The sequence below is a fragment of the Papaver somniferum genome, chromosome 7 (genome assembly GCF_003573695.1).
Source record: "Papaver somniferum cultivar HN1 chromosome 7, ASM357369v1, whole genome shotgun sequence".
NCBI classification, from domain to species: Eukaryota; Viridiplantae; Streptophyta; class Magnoliopsida; order Ranunculales; family Papaveraceae; genus Papaver; species Papaver somniferum.
Genome location: NC_039364.1, coordinates 143,196,993 through 143,214,733, shown reverse-complemented (window position 1 = coordinate 143,214,733; position 17,741 = coordinate 143,196,993). Strand labels below are relative to the sequence as shown.

The 17,741-nt window shown below is 36.3% G+C and overlaps 1 protein-coding gene and 1 non-coding gene across 2 annotated transcripts; both read right to left on the bottom strand.

Moving 5' to 3' along the window:
* Positions 1-7,337: 7,337 nt before the first annotated feature.
* LOC113300703 lies at positions 7,338-7,493 on the bottom strand. Its single transcript, XR_003335900.1, has one exon. It is a non-coding gene; the product is annotated as a 5.8S ribosomal RNA (ribosomal RNA).
* Positions 7,494-10,851: 3,358 nt separating this feature from the next.
* LOC113298633 (phenylalanine ammonia-lyase 1) lies at positions 10,852-14,517 on the bottom strand. Its single transcript, XM_026547425.1, has 2 exons — positions 13,912-14,517; positions 10,852-12,887 (listed from the first exon to the last, which is right to left on the bottom strand). The coding sequence occupies exons 1-2, from the start codon at positions 14,334-14,336 to the stop codon at positions 11,138-11,140; spliced, it is 2,175 nt and encodes a 724-aa protein (XP_026403210.1). The 5' UTR covers positions 14,337-14,517; the 3' UTR covers positions 10,852-11,137.
* Positions 14,518-17,741: the final 3,224 nt, after the last annotated feature.

The following is a 17,741-nucleotide window of genomic DNA, read 5'->3' as shown; positions in this document are numbered from 1 at the left end:
ATGTATGCAGATGCATTGGAGACTTTTCATACTTTTTTCTTTTTTTCTTTTTGAAAGTTTATATATTAAGACCAACAAAAAGATTACATGAGGTTGCTTTCCCTGTTGGCTACTCTTATCTCAGTGTTAGGAACTGAAATATGAGAATCTTCCGGCAGGGTGTTTCCTTTATATGGAATTACATTTAAAACCATAAAACTAACATCATAAGTTAAAGCAGAAACAAGATATTGTGGCATTAGTCTCATTGCTGATTGTAGTGGCCTTGATTTTTTGCCTGCTAAAACATCGGCTACTTTATTACTATTGCTATGACTGAAAATAAACCCAAAAAATGCTCACAAAACTATAGAATCCTTTGAGCTTCAGGTACGATAGTCTGACTTCTCCAATGAATTGTGTTGGTGTGACCTTGAGCAAAATCTGTAACTCCTTTGCATATCTCGCTATCCAAAAATCTTTATAGTTCATGATTGCTGCCCACTTAGCACCTTCAAGCAGGGTAATGCTTCTGCCTATTCGGGGCTGGAGGCATTGATGGTCCAAGATCCAGCTTGGATAGTTGTACCTGTTGCAGAATGAAAGATTAGTCCATATCATGCAATTTTATTTTCATCAATCCAAGAAGCATCAAAATTCAACTTGAGCTGATTCAAAATAGGAGGCAGTCAATTATTATTGTTGTGGTATGGTCCAATTTATGTTGGCTTTTCTTTTCTTTGTATAATTCCTACTAGAAATAACCCGTGTCGTCGGCAAGAGACGGAATAATTTTTGGTTATGATGATTTTACTAATTACTGCAAACTATGATAAGATTTAGTTTGTCCCATGAGAACTTGTAGCTATGAATACACTTGCAATTGATTAAAATAAAACTTTTTGGTAAAAATTACTGGGAAACTGTTTTATTTTCCCTTAGATAATTATTCGATCATTGTCCCAAAAATTGGTAGTCTTCGATACTGATTTGTGTTGTATCCAGACCATTATGTTGAATCTTCATTTGATGAGCAATAAATATAATTATATCCTCCTAAAATTCTTCCTCCATCGCTAGATTTGTCGTCATGTGTTCGTTATACATATGTCCTGGTAATTCCATTCCGGTGCATGTCATTATGCTATTATGGCATGTTTTGAGTGCTCCTGTCATATTTCGATATCCCTTGCGTACTTAATGAAACGAACCGGACATATCACGACCGTTTTTCTTATATTAAAACAACCGCTACATGATCAAACCTTAGATAAGTATACTCTTACAAATAATTGTTAAACTAAGATGTTTTAAAAGATTAACTTCCTCTTAAGATTTTAAATATTTTTTATGTTACATTTAAAGGACTTCTCCTACATATATGGTTGTTGTTGTTTTTTTTTATAAAATTTGAAATTAAAAATAAGGGTATTTGGTTTTTGGTACTCATGTTTTGACCAAAATCTGGGTTTGGTCTACCATTTGTCCAGCCTTTGCGTTTGATCTAAGGACCAACGTTGACCCTCGTTGACTCCGTTGAGTAGTAACGTGTTTAACTGTTGACTTGATTTACTTTGTATTTACCCTCAAAAATTATTATATATATTTTCGTTACATCCCTAAATCTAACCTTCATCTTTTTTTGTTTTTGACCACAGCCTTTCATCTTCTTTTCTGCTGCTACAGTTTACAAACCCAAAATCCATCGTATATAGTTTACCAAATCAAAAACTCCAAATCCCTAAATTGTAACCCTTGGTTAAACGATTCAAGTAGTATTTGAAGTTCTTTCAATCTCTCCCTTCCATTGAAATCTAATCATATTCCATTCATAATTCTCTGTATAAAGTAGTTCAATTGTTAAGGATTCTACAGGTAAGGCTTTTATACAAATTGAGTTAAACAGAGAAATGTTAATGGTGAATTCGTAGAAGAATATATATGGGTTCTTGTCGTTGTTTGAAATCAGAGAACAAAATGGATAGATTTTGAAGTTAGGGTCTTATGATGATGGTGGTGGCGGTTGCTGGTTAGATGGGTTCCATTTGATTGTGAATTAATGGAGTTTGTTTAGAAGAAATGGTGGTCATTGTTCCACCAAGGAACTGAATAAATTGGCTTCAGTCTGTAATGGTAATCCAGATTTCTTCATTAGCTTGACATTAGATCGGCCTGAACTCGGCCTGAGAAAGTCCTGTAAATCGCCAAAACTTGACCAAATCTCCACTCCGACGAGTCAACTCATAACCATCCACACTAAAACTCGGCCAAATCAAAAATTAAATCGTCTATAACCTTCCCTGATTTATCTTACCATTTTTCCAATTTCTGGGGCCCCTAGTAGTGAATACACAATAATTTAAAGGGTGCACAAAAAATAAACCAAGTCAAATGTTATACACGTCACCATATAACCGAGTCAACACGGTAAACGTTGGTCATATTACCAAACGCAAACGCTGGACAAATGTTAGACCAAACCCAGGTTTTGGTCAAAAACTGAATACCAAAAACCAAATAACCCTTAAAAATAAGCGGAGCACTCAAATAAATTTCAACATTGTTCAATTCGGACAGCGAAGTCGTCCGATTCTCAAGCTGGGTTGTTCCCGGTTCGCTCGCCGTTACTAAGGGAATCCTTGTAAGTTTCTTCTCCTCCGCTTATTGATATTAGGGCTGCACAGGAACCGTCCCGTCCCATGGAACCGTACCGGAACCGCAGGAACCGTACCGGTACCGTCCCGGAACCGTGATCATACGGGACAGGTACAAGTACCAAAAAGTGGTACCGTGCCTAGAGTAGGTACAAGTAACGGTTCTAGGCTATTCCCGTCCCGTCCCGTAGTACCGAGGATCTGTATCCGTTGATTTTAGGATTAAATCCTGGCCATTGATATTAGGGGTTATACCCTTTTCTTAGTCTCCATCGTATTCTCGGACATTCTCCTCGTTTCCTTCTCCTTCTTCCTTCTTCCCTCTCTCGTTTTTCAGTTTCCTCTCAGAGAAGAGAAGATTCCAAACTTTTAGTTTTGATTTCCTTTCCAACATCATCATCTGTATAAGACTTCAGTATCCATTTACGTAAATGGATCTGCTCTGAGGAACTGTTTTTCTTTTGTATCAACAAAGAGGTGAAGAATATGAAGATCGTTTAATCCTCTTTGTTCTTTGGTCTCTGTGTATTTTTTTTTTTGGGTTTATGTACTCTGAAGAACAAGGTTCATGTTCTAATAGATTTCGTTTTGAATAATACTGCAGTTGGAAGTAGAGAACGGAGATTTGAGGTCATCTGTCAGTGATAATTCTTCAGTTGCTACTGAAAATCGAGGTAAGATCATCTTTAATCTCTAGTTTTATGTTTTGGGTTCAATTTTGGTTTTTATTTATTTTCGATTTTGATTTTGATTTTGTATAAAACTAAGAAATCATGATAAGCTTCAGTTCTCTTCATCTTTCTATTTTTTTATTAAAATAAACTTATACCCAATCTCAAATTGTTTTCCAGATTAGCCTTTTCTCCCACTCTTTGTTCTTAAAAATGAATTCGGAGTTTCTGATCTAGTTTGGGACAGATTTATGATATTTTGAGGATTGTTGTTTTCTGTTCATAATGTTGTATTATTGGATAGTTTGTTACAAATTGAATTAGTTAACTGAGGTTATATGTGATTATGATGTTTATTGATAGGAAGTCTTTATGATAAATTATGTTTGGGTATGAATGAATTGAATTTTTTGTGAGAAACATATCTCAATTTCAGGCATTGCCATAAGTAAGTCCTTGTTATAATCTAAGGATGTGTAATTTATTTTGAAATTGAAAGAATGATCTGCAACATGGTTATGTGAAATTGGTTTTGAAATCCAGATTAGCTTTATGTAATTCCTTTGAATTTGTGGTGTTAACCAATAGTTTCTTTGAAGAAGATGGTGAACACTTTAACTTATGTTTACCCTTATCTGCTCTAAGATGCAGGTGGCCCTGCCCCTGTTTTGTTTAACACTTTAACTTTTGTTTTTCATTTCAGATGGATGCAAATACAACTCAAAGTGAAGCTGCAACTGAAATTGGTTCCTCTATTCACCCTACATCTGTACCTGCACCTTCTGCTGATGCTCAGCAAGCTGCACAATCTGCTCCAACCGAAGCTACAAATAATGCTGGTGATGTAGCCGCGAAGCCGAAATCCAATTCAAAAGTTTGGAATGAGTTTATAAAATTAAATGGGGAATGGGCAGAATGTAAGCATTGTAAGAAGAAATTGAAAGTCGGTAGTCAAAAGAATGGTACGTCTGGATTATGGAAACATTTGAAGCATTGCACCAAGAATCCTAATAAGAAGCAGGTGAAAGGACAACAATTATTGGTGGTTGAACCCCAAAAGCCAGGTGAGGATAGTAAATTAATTGCATCTAATTTCAGTCAAGAAGCGTGCAGAAGGGCTCTTGTTGTGTTTATCATTGTTGATGAGAAGCCATTCAGAATTGTTGAAGGCGAAGGGTTTAGGGCCTATTCGCAAATGTTGGAGCCTAGATTCAAAATTCCGAGTCGTATGACCATTTATAGGGATCTGTTACAACTCTATGTAGATGAGAAAATTACTTTGAAACGTTACTTTGCAGCTTCCAAAATGAGGGTGTCCTTGACAACTGACACATGGACTTCACCTAACAATTATAACTACATCTGTGTTACTATTCACTTTATTGATCAAAATTGGAAGTTACAAAAGAGAATCATAATGTTTTGTCAAATTGAAGGTCACACATGCAGTGATATTGGTCAAATGTTAGAAAGATGTTTATTGGATTGGGGTCTTGAGGATGTGTTTGGGGTTACTCTAGACAACGCCAGTGCTAATACGAAGGCAATTGAATATTTGAAGCAAAGTGTGATTGGTTGGACATCAGCTCCAATTAGAGCCGAATATTTGCACGTAAGTTAGTTTTTCTGATTTGTTCATTTCTAAATTCTAATATTTGCATGTGTATCTGTAATTTATCAATTTCAGTGTATGTGTACATTTCGTTTCAGTGTATGTGTACATTTACTAAGCCTAATATTTGCATGTGTAATCTAATATTTGCATGTGTATCTGTTCTTACCAGGTCAGATGTGCAGCTCATGTTCTTGCCATTGTGACAAAAGATGCAGTAAGACTCTACAATAAATCAATATGTAGGATCAGGTCAGTTATCAAATATGTAACTAGATCTCCTGCTAGGTTGAATAAGTTTAAATATTGTTGTGGTTTAGAAAAGATTGAATATAAGCAAGGTTTGATCCTGGATGTGAAAACTCGATGGAATAGCACTTATTTAATGTTAGAAGCTGCTGAAAAGTATGAAAAAGTTTTCAAAAGGTTAGAAAAGCATGATAGGGATTTTAGACAGAAGTACATATTTGAAGAATCTAGGAAAGATGCTTTACCTGATACTGATAATTATGACATGGAAATTGATAATGCTTTTGAGGATTACTCTAGTTCTGAATCTGAGGGGGAAGTTGATGAGGATTCTAATAGAAAAGGGAAGAAAAAGACGAACAATAAGAAGAAAAAGCCTCGTCAACATGCACCATATGAAGAGGATTGGAAATATGCCAGAGGTCTTCTGAAATGCTTGAAGATATTTTTCGATGCTACTGTAAGATTTTCTGCCTCCACACAAGTTACAACTCCTGGTTTCTTATGGGAAGTAGTACTCATCCATGAACAGTTAGTTGAGTTTAGAGATAATGCAACTAATGATCCATTTATTGCTCGTATGGCTGATATTATGTTTAGGAAGTACAATTTTTATTGGGGTGCTTATGAAAAGATGAATTCTGCCTTATTTTTTGCTCAATTGTTGGATCCACGAGAGAAGGAAAAGGTTTAGAATTTGCTCTTCATGTTTATATGCAAGACCTTGTTAGGGTTAATACAGTTATGAGGCAGTAAGCGGGCTTTAAGATTCTCTTTGAAGAATACAAGTCTTTTTCAGTAGTTAACGAGGGAGGTGCAAGTTCATCTAGTGGTGTTGTAGTTGACAACTCAGTTAGTGCTCAAATGTTGATCGATTTGCTACACTTCAGTCCGAAAGAAGGCACAAAAGAACCAATCGACCTGCTGAGGCAACAATAACAGAGTTGGATAGTCTTTAATGGAAGTGGTTTGATGAGTCTGAATCTGATGGAAACAATACAAGCAAGTCTAGTTTTGATATTCTGGCTTGGTGGCAGGCTAACAGTAGCAGGTATAAGATAATTTCATGTATGGCAAAGGATATATTAGCCATGCCAGTGTCTTCGGTTTCCTCTGAATCCGCTTTTAGCACCGGAAAGCGTGTGCTTAGTCCATGAAGAAGTTCTTTGTCTACAAGAACAGTTGAGGCTTTGCTCTGTTGTCAAAGCTGGTTAAGCAAACCCATTGATCTTGATCTTTTAGATGATTATGTACCAGATGATAACTCTAAGGATGAGGAAGGTAATATAAACTTTTCTTTGTTTGATTATGATTTATTTGAATCAGTGGTTCACTGAATATATATATATATATATATATATATATATATAAATTGTTGTTGCAGAGATCTTGGGTGTGGTTCAACTGTCAGAGGTCTTGGATGCTTGATGTTTGGAGTTGCAGGTCTTGGATGCTTGGTGTTTGGAGTCGCAACAAACTTATAGAAGGGGTCAATTACCAAAGCCGAAATATTGTTTTTTGCTTTGCTTTTTGTTTTTTCTATTTGAAGTTTTAAACAACGTTGTTGAATTTAGAAGTTTAAATATTTTTGTTAATGTATGAATTCAGGTCTTAAGAGTTAAGACTCTTAAAAGTTAAAGTTTTTAAGCTTAGAACTTTCAAGTATTTTTGCTTTTTTTTTACATAAGTAGATATGCTACGGGTAAAGAACCGGACCCGTCCCGTCCCGTCCCGAGTTAAACAGGTACAGGTCCCGTCCCGTACTACACAGGTACCGGTACAAGGTACAAAGTACAGGTACCGGCCATAAGGAGGTACAGGTACTGAGTTAGACAAAAACCCGTACCGTCCCGTCCCATGTGCAGCCCTAATTGATATGCTTAAATTCAGCGGGTAGTCCCGCTTGACCTGGGGTCGCAAATTGGGTGCCGTATTTATGGCCCGATGAGCTCCTTATGGTCCTTCACTGTAGGCACAACAAACACGGATTCATGAATGAAGAGAGACAACGAGTGTCGACCACCACGAATCGTGACGCTGGCCTCCCAGGGCCTGTGTTTAGACCGAACGCACTTTCAAGGCTCGGGGGTCAATCCCCGTCCCCATCCACTGCCCGATATCGATGTCGCCAGAAGGTACAAGGACACGAGTTGGAGGGGGCAACTCGGTGCGTGACGCCTAGGCAAGCGTGCCCTCGGCCCGAAGGCTTGGGGCTCAACTTGCGTTCAAAAACTCGATGGTTCACGGGGTTCTACAATTCACACCAAGTATCGCATTTCGCTACGTTCTTCATCGAAACGAGAACTGAGATATCCGTTGCCGAGAGTCGTTCGAAGATTGGATTTCGCGACACCTACCGCTGCATTTCTCCCACCGAGGCAGGAAAAAGAGAAGAGGCACGTTAGTATCCATTTGTTTTTTCCTTGGCGCTTACTGTGCCTTGGGTTCGTTTTTCGGCACGAAGATCTAATTATGAGGGAACTCAATCAATGCAAAGCTATTATGAAAAGCGATTACAACTCTTACATCCACCAAATGTCTCTTGCTAGGATGAAATTGGGATGATCGGATACGATGTTTGTCTCTCAAAATGTTATTTGACCGTCCAAGCTCAAAAACCCTTTCTGTTTTGTATTATAGATATAAGTAGAAGTTAGTGGGTGTATATAACTATATTGAAATTCATCTGTCAAACAATTAATCCGGCTATAACGAACTCAAAATTTGCTTTGTCACTGCAATCATACATCAGAGTATCTATTGTTTTTTAATAACTTAATTATGTGATTTTCTCTTTTCTCTTAGATTAGGTGGAAATTTTGTGAATTTTAAGAACTAGTTATCCTGTGAAAAGTTAAAACCATCAAAGATCAGCTCAGGTAGTATTGGCTGTTACCAACATCGTTGTCATATGGCATCCAAAACTTTGTGCTACAATCTTGGCTAATAATAATATCTTGCAGTTACTTTCTTTTAGTTGGCGTATCATATGGTTGTTGTCGCCAATTACACGATTAGCTTAGCGATTGAGCAAAGAAGCCAGATACTTGCGAGTGGCAGACTTGAGGGTCTGCTAGGACCCCTAGACTCTAACCCAACATGTTACCGCTACCACTTATACGTTTACAATCATTTAATTCCAACCGAAGTTAAGCAGGAGAATTATCATTTACATTGCAGCATTTGGAAGATAAGAAATTCCTTGGCACGTTTGGCTGCCCAAAATCACAGGATTCATATTCAATGTGGCTGTGGGATTTACGAATATAAATCCTACCTGTTTTGTGTCCTATCTCTCCTAAGGTTTGCTAGGATTTACAAATAGGAATCATGGGCTAAAATTTATCAGATTTTAGCGGTTTCCAAATTATTTTTTTTTTGATAAAGTGAGAATGATTTTACTGCTTAAGTAGAAGAAACATTAATGTCTCTTTCCAGGAGACTACAAATATCCTCAGAGAAGTTATTTAAAAGGTTTATATGAGTAGATGATTCTCTAACAGATCTTGCAACTGCATCAACTATTCTATTATCATCTCTACTAACAAAGGAAAAACTACAATGATTAAAACTGGTACTCAGACTCTTAATCTGCTTCAGAATGCTCATATTCTCCCACTGAATAAGATGAACATTATCAGTGATTGATTGAACTACTATCTTTGCATCAGCTTCTATGTGAATACTTGTGAACTGTTTTCTCGATCCCACAACAGAGCTTCTCGAATATCCATGCACTCTCCAGCCTCCGGACTTGGTGCTCCGTCTAAGTAGAATCCTATGATCCCTTCACAGGTTCCTGCATGAGTGCGTAAGACTATGCCAGTGCCAAGCGTGTTAGTTTGGGAGGATTCCATTGAGAGTGTGCAAATGAACTAACAATGCTTGTATTCATGGATGTGTCATGTAAATGTGAATGCAGGTGATATTGAACTCTATGCATGGTATTAAAAGGGTTAAGTTTTACTCCCTGAAAAACCTTGTCGCATCTGTCCTTCCATAGGATCCAAGCAGTTATCATTAGGGTGGCCAAACATCTGTCATCATCATTATGATTAATGTGTAAGAACCACTTATCAAACTCTCGGACACTGTCACAACTTCTTTGCACTTCATCAATATCAACATTGACCAATCTCCATACATCTCTTGCATGCCTACAATGAAACAAAATATGTTTCATTGTTTCTTCACTGTGACCACATATTGCACACTGAGAATCTATACTGGGGTTATATCGAGCCAGCCTACTCCTTGTGGGATGTGAATCATGAATGCATCTTCAAGCAAACAACCTAATTCTGTGTGATGTGTTACTCTTCCAAAGTCTTTTCCAGACATTGTTTTGAATAATCCTTCCATTTACCAAAGCCTCTGAAGTATTCATAGTGAGTTTTTTATAAGTACTTTTTACTGAAAATTTTCTATCTCTAGCAGGCATCTAAATCATGATGTCTTCCTTAGAAGTATCCAGAAATAAATTCCGCATTTTCTGAGAAGTATTACTGTCGAAAATCTGATTAAGAAGTTCCACATTCCAGTTGTTGGTGTTTGGAAGAATTAATTCATCAACATCTTGATAGAACCTATGAAGGTCATTAATTGGCTGAGAAGGTGTATTATCACCTGGAATCCACCTATCTAACCAGATTTTTGTTCTCTTCTCATTGTTTACTTCCATAAAATAGTTATGTTGAACAACCTGCAGTCCCTTGATAATTTCATTCCATGAATAAGAACAATTTTCTGCCTTACGATCTTGATGAAGTATATTTCCATGTTTGAAGTATTTACTGCTCATAATTTTTGTCCAAAGAGCTTCTGACTCAGTACATAATCTCCAAGCCAACTTAGTGAGTAAGGCTAAATTTAGTTTTTCAAGATCTCTGAATGACAACTCACCAAAATCTTTGAATTTGCACACCTTCTGCCATCCTATTGGATTGTATCCTCTATTAGAGTTATGACCCCAAAAGAACTTCCTCTGAATGGTTGAAAGTCTGTTGAGCAAATTAGTAGGGAGCTTAAAAGTGCCCATTTGGTAGACTAACAGTGAATTAAGAACATGTTTGATCATTGTAGATCTACCGGCTTTTGTGAGTGATGTAGAAGACCATGTAGAGTATCTATTTGAAAAATTCTCTTCAATGGCTTTAAATGCTTCTTGTTTTGAATGGCCTAGAAGTAAAGGAGATCCAAGATATCTTTCTTTGGAATTCATAGTTTTGACACCTAATATGTGTGTGAGAGTTTCAGTAACTTCAGGTTTGGTATTCTTGATGAAATGCACTGAGGATTTATCGAAATTGATCATTTGACCTGATTGTGTGTTGAAATTATGTAATAACTCCAAGAGGTTGTTAACTGATGAAAGATTTGCTTGAGTGAAAATCAAGCAGTCATATGCAAAAAGCAAATGATTGATGGCTGGAGAAATAGCAGCCACTTTAACACCTTGAATTGATTTATCTTGTTGAGCTGAAACAAGATGTCTTGAGAGAAATTCCATAGAAAGAATGAAAAGATATGGTGATAGTGACTCACCTTCTCTGATATCTCTTGTTGGTAGAAATTCTTCACTTGGAGATTCATTGAGCATAACTGACAGTGATTTCCAAATGTCACAGAGGTTCATTGTAACAACTAACCAATTACTCATAAATTATTGATCACAAAGATATGAAGATATACAAAAAGGTGAACAATTCTTTCATTTATAGTACCACTAGAAAAACAAAAAGTTCAAGATAAATATTTATAAAGTTCTCCCCGAGGAACAACATTTTTCCTTGGATACTTAGCAACATTTTAGAGTACTTACCCCAACCAAACTTATAAAGACAGGAGAAAAAGAAAATTGATCCGAATAATTAAAAAAAAACATAGAAAATAAATAAATAACAGATAAAACAATTCTTGAGACCTTCACATTTGAGAGACTATCTTCAGCTTTCTAAGGTTTTGCTCACCTCTTAACAGATGGGTAGTGGCGCACCATTCCATTCTTTAAGACAATTGAGAAGTGGATCAATCATCTTACCTTCACAAATAGCTGTAAACACCTTGTCAAATTCTTCTCCTGGTGAAGTAACTTTCTCTCCTGTTAATAACCCTGTCTTCAATTCTTCTCTAACAAACCTATACAGAGGATAAGACCTGCATTCCTTGATCCTGTTTGGGATTTCGGCAGTTCCGTTCTCGCATTTACTTCTCGTGTTCTCGACTTCTTTAGGCAAAAGGGTTTTCAATTCTTCTTCAAAGGCAGCAATTTTTTGGAAGATGGAAGTATTCAAGTTCTTCTCTGACTCAGCATTACCCAATGCATGCTCCACAAGAACTTGTCTTAGCTTTTGCATCAATGGGTATGTACCACTGCATGGATCATCAATGTAGGCAAAGACGTATTCACGGTCGACAACTTTAAGTAAATCTTTCTCGCAGAATCTTGATGGATGAAGTTCACCGTTGACACCCATGGTAAGCACTCTCTTAGCTACTTGGCTAACTGTATTCTTAACAGTCAACTTCAAGTTCTCTTCCAAATGCCTCAAGTCAATAGCTTGACAAAGCCCTACCAAGAATGTAGTCGACATCAACTTTAAAATGTCGACGGCTTCAGCTGTTTTCCTTGAAGAAATTAAGCCCAGAGAATTAACATCTTGATTATGTTGTTCTGCACTTTGAACATGATTAGTGACAGGATTAGCTAAAAACTGCATTTCAGAACAGTAGGAAGCCATTGCGATTTCGGCACCTTTGAAACCGTAGTCCAAACTTGGGTTTCTACCACCTGACAAATTTGAAGGCAACCCATTGTTGTAAAAATCATTGACAAGTTCAGAGAATTGAGCGAACAAAAGTTTACCAATTGCAGCAAGAGCCAATCTTGTGTTATCCATGGAAACACCAATTGGTGTACCTTGGAAATTACCACCATGAATAGCTTTGTTTCTGGAGACATCAATCAATGGGTTGTCATTAACTGAATTAATTTCTCTCTCAATTGATTTTGTGGATGATCGAATGACTTCAATTTGTGGACCTAACCATTGTGGTGAAGTTCTAAGTGCATATCTATCTTGTTTGGGCTTCTGTAATGGATCTTGTTCATGGACTTTTTTGGCTTCCTTAACATAAGCTGATCCATCTAGAATGTGTTCCATAATTGCTGCTGCTTCAATTTGACCAGGATGATGTTTCAGCTTGTGAGTCAGATGATCGGTAAACTCTGGTTTACCCTGCATTACTTCAGCAAAGATGGCTGAAATAACCTCAGATAAAACAGCTAAAATGTTTGCTTCAAACAATACCATTGAAGCTAATCCTGACCCTACAGCTGTACCGTTCACAAGTGCTAAACCTTCCTTGGGCTGCAACTCAAAGAACCCCTCGCTGATCCCTGCTTGCTTGAATGCTTCAGCTGGATTAAGTGATTCACCGTTGGGTCCCACTGCTTTTGAATTTGGTCTTCCGGTTAATAGCCCTGCTATGTATGATAAGGGGACTAAATCACCTGAAGCTGTAATGGTACCCCTTAACGGTAAACAAGGGGTGATGTTCTGATTAAGGAATTTTGTAATGGCTTCTAAGATTTCAAATCTGATCCCTGAGTACCCCTGAAGTAATGTGTTGATCCTTACTAACATTGCTGCTCTTGTTGTTGAGTGTGGTAAAGTATGTGTTGATTCTTTCCCATTTCCGAATATTCCAGCATTCAAGAATCTGAACGGTCAAAAAGAAACAACTATTAGTTTGGTAAATCTAACGGCTGACAGTTTCACTAGGAAGATTGATAGACAAGTGAGTAGGTATATAGACAAGTTGGGCCCACTAAGAGGTGTGTGGGCCCAGTAAAGATTGGGTTAGGTTAACATCTTATCTGTGCGTGAGAAACTTCCACCACTCTAGTTTTGTTACTCACGTCGTATTGCCACGTGTGTATACCGGAACAATAAAGACAATCAACCCGGAGGCAGTGAGTAGACTCGGTAAGATTATAGTACTAAACCAGTCTTGTATTTATCCAAAACAGGTATCAAACGCAAAACCAAAAAATACTAGAAATCTGACATAGAAACTGCTACGTACAAAAACGGACCCCTAAAAGCTGTATTTTCTTTTGGAATCTGTGCCGGCTAAATTGAGTAAAAAAAATACGAATGAGAATCTTGTTTGCTGTAGTAAAATCTAGCCATATTTATGAGACTCAATGAATTCTAGGCGTGCACATGATCTGGTGGAATAGTCAACAACTGAGTTGACTCACTAGACGCCATTTTCAAAATTTACTAAAATTACTGCTAAATGTGCCAAACGATTCAGAAACTTAAATATCTTCACTTAAATATCACCTAAGCCAACTTGATGTAAAAAAAAAAAAAAACGGAAACTTTTCATCCATTGGTTTATGGTGGCAGAACAAGTAACCAATCACCAAAACGCTATCTACCTTAGAAAAGGAAAGAAAATCTAAACGGACAAAAACTAACATTCTTTCGGAAACGATTCACAGAATCAAAGGGTCTGCCAGTTCTGTCTAAAATGAAAACAAAAAGAGCTGTTCACGAGTATCAAGGCGGGGGTACATATCCGATGGTTGAACCGTGTCGTAAAAGGCGTTGAACTGAGCGTAAAAAACTATTAAAGAATACAATAAATTTATTTACTTGTATTAAATAATAAAAAAAACTACTCACGAAAAGATCAAGACATTTATAAGAGAGAAAATAAATTCGTCATTAAATACCTTATAAGTTCCTTTTGAAGAGCACCTCCTTGTTTGGTTCTTCGATGAGAAGTAGCACCAAAACCAGTAGTAACCCCATAACTATCAGTGCCTTTATTCATGCTATCCATAACCCAATCACTACTAGCTTTAACACCAGCACGAGCAGACTCCGAAAGCTCGACTTTCACAGAACCAGCTTCTTGGACAGCAATAGCAGCAACTTGAGAAATTGTTAATGTTTCGCCACCTATTTTAATAATAGGATTACGGTATTCCTCAACCATGCGTTTCACTTCATCAAGGTGACTACCTTTTAATGACTCTGCTGCTAAACCCCAATTCAATGGATCCTTGTTTAGAGAAACATTTTCGATACAGATGGATGCTAATGATCCATTTCCATTGCTGTGACTGTGACCGTTTTGGTGGATTTTGGTATCCATTTGATCAAACTATAAGCTATATAATCAATGGGTTTTTTTTATAAGTGAGAAACAACGGAGATGAGATCAAGAACTTAGGAAGAATAGTTAGGTTTTGGTTTTTGTTTCGTAGAGAGAGAGAGAAGAGGAAATTTCTTTTCTGTAAGTTGGTTTTGGTGAGAGAGAATTTCCTGAGTCTTGTTTACCAGCTTTCGCTCCTTTAAATAGAGATTTCCTTCGTTTCATTTTGAGAGTTGGGTAGGAATAAGCAAAACGGGTTAGTTGAAAAACATTATTGATCGTTAGATGTTATTTTCAATTTAATGGTTAGGATGTTGAATACGTGGATGCCGTTTAGACGCGTGGTGTTCAAAACGCGCGTCATACTTTTATCTTGCTTTAAATTCCTTCCCGTTTTTTTATTTTCACTTTTTTCTTATTCTTCGTTTTTGTTGTTGAGACTTGAGACTTGAAAGATGAATTTGGGGTTTGGTTGGTAGGAAATTTGAACGAGAGTATTACGTCATTTGTGTGTGCGCGTCTAATTTCTGGATTACTAGCTTTCCTGATTTATTATTTTTGTGATTGACTATTTTCGGGGAACATTGCTTGATTACCTTTTATTTTCCTTTTTAAAGGTATCCCATGTAGGTATACTATATTACTGCTGTAGCAGTGCGGCGTCATCAACCGAACAAAAAGAACGATAACACTAAAAATCAACACAAATTAATGCCCGAAAAAATCTGATGGGGTGGTTTAAGTACAGACACGACTTACTCGTGGTTTCCAAATATAAGTAAGCTTACTTTCTATTTGTCCGAAAATTAAAAATCACATGCACTAAATGATCCTCCCATCAAAGGTTGATCAATCAATACGTGTTCCACAATGTAATGGTTTAACAATGCATTATTTCTCCAGTCATCAACACCACGGCTTCTCTCCACTTCTGATCTTACAATATTCATATCACCCGCAATACACAACGGACCAGTCCACCACCCTCTTGCTTCAACCATATCAGCCCAAAACTCCATACGAAAATTATAGTCACAAGGACTGTAAGAAACTTAAGGAGATTGAAGCATTCTCAAAATATTTTTTTTTGTAGCCAGGGATGTTATTCATGCGAATAACAAGGATAGTATTGTATTAGGCTAAAATATTAAAATCAATAAACAATAGAATGATATTTTCTCCAACTTTGTAGGGGATAGATTACAAGCTGAACCAGTAGTTTTAATTATCTATTTAAGCTAACGAAATTTCTTTTGCATCAATTTTTTTTTTTGGAATATTGTAAAAAAAGTGAAGGAAGTTCGGTTGTAATTACATTATGAACGTTTTCACCAATTACTATTTTGGGGAGACACAATCTACATCAAATGTACTAGATACTCGACTTGAAGAAGATTCTTATATACGAATTATTTGTGTAAAAAAATTGGAATCAGATATCACTCTATAGCCAACGTAATTTGTATTTTTCCCAATGATAAAACTAGTGTAGATTATCATATCTTTTGTAGCAGGGTTTTTGGATAATCTGATGAAAAAAGATCAAAAGATTCTCCCTCCTCCTCTCTCTCCCACTCATTCTTCTCCAACAACACCGTCAAGAACAATCCTTCTCTGAGCAGATTTCTTCATTATTATTCCCTCATTACCACTTGTATAAGCGGAGGGACCAATTCTCTCAGATTAAGAAACTTTAATTGATTTTATACATTTCTATGTTTTTTCTTGTTTTACCCTTAATTAGAGACATATATTCAATTGTGATGATTCCCAAGCAAATAAATAGGAGTAATATAAGTAAAAAACCGTTTTGAAATTCGGACTCCGCCTATATAGTGGTACAGGGAAAAATAGAAATTCCGCCTATATAATAGGTATGGAGGGAGTACTTGTTTTTTAGTTTAGTGTAGTTTTTATTAGGTTTCCTACTTATTTACACCGGTATGGTGGTTTTATCTACTCTTTTGAGGTTTATCTTCGATTTAATGACGATTCTTGGTTATTGGGTTGGGTTTTAAGATTAATAGTGATGCTCTTCATGCTCTACAACGACGAAATCTTCAACTTGATTATCTTCGGCGACGAAATCTTCATTGGAATCTACATCATCAACTTATCCGGCGACAGAATCTCCATAGATGGTCTTTTTGACGACGAAGCTTCATCACTAGTTATAAGAGATTTGAGCAAATCACTCCTACTTTGGGAGCACATCTTTTTGTAGGAGAAAAACAAACTAAATGGTTGGAAGTTAATCCTAGAAAAACCATCGCTCTTCCGATTTAATCGGATTTTATTCATACTTGTATTTGTCTTACTTCGATAATTCTTCTCTTTCTCTTGTCGGATTTCTCGATTTTGTACTTTTACGGTATGTTTTTGTTATTTTATATTCTCTTATTTTCGATTTTAAACTTATTGTAATCTCGAATTTTCGTTAATGAAAAGGTTCCTTGTTTAGTAAAAAAAAAAAGAGGGAGAAAAATTGTAACTTGTTATTATATTCATTGTTGATAAACATTTGTAAAAACTGTTTATGGAAATAAAATTGGATTTTGTGAACATCATGTGCAGTGCTTTTCCAATACTACGGTATCCTAATTAATTAAACTTTTCGACATTTAAAGCATTCTCGAAGTAATAAAAAGAAATAATGAAGAATTAAAAAACAATTATGACAAAATATTGCTAAATTTGAGTGCGACTGTCAATAAAATTGCTTCAAGAAAAAAATCCATAAAATGACACTAACATTTAGAGCTTGGCTAACTAATCATTAACTTCCATTCAAAAAAACAACAACTAATCATTAACTTGAAAATCCATACTTGGTTTCCAGCTTACCTAAGGAGCAGTGGAGCGCAGGCTCGTGGAATTAAGTTTAATTTGTTTAGGATTTTTGTACATGTAATACACAAGTGGGAATACACTTTTTTTTTCCTTTTTTGAAAAGGGGAATACACTTATACTTGGTATACTCCCTCTGTCTTTTTATTTTAGTATGTTTTGAAAAAGTCGAAAAGAAAATAAGGAGATCAAAGAATTTTCCAAAGCTATTCCTATTATTGTTGCAAATAGTGAAAAACATATAAAACTTATTAGAATTGTCTAAAATTGTTATTCCTAAGCTACTCCTGTTTCTGTTGCACAAAAAATAGAAAGTATTATGAGAAAATTTCTCTGGAATGATAACAAAGAGAAGAGAAAGATGAATTTGGCTAAGTGGAACAAGCTTTGCAGAACGAAGAAATTTGGTGGTTTGGGTATCGAGAGTTTAGTGCATATGATCAAAGCATTTTTATCCAAATGGCAGTGGAGATTTGCAACTGAAAAAGGGGTCTTATGGAGAGACACTACTGAAGAAAAGTATGGTGCTGATTTAAATGGTTGGTTTTCAAAAATTCC

What these genes read in the sequence shown, in the direction of transcription:
- LOC113298633 (XM_026547425.1), bottom strand. Translation starts at nt 14,336, where the DNA reads ATGGATACCAAAATCCACCAAAACGGTCACAGTCACAGCAATGGAAAT. An exon ending in CTTCAAAAGGAACTTATAAG is followed by an intron (nt 12,888 to 13,911) that starts GTATTTAATGAC and finishes TTGACCGTTCAG; the next exon opens with ATTCTTGAATGCTGGAATAT.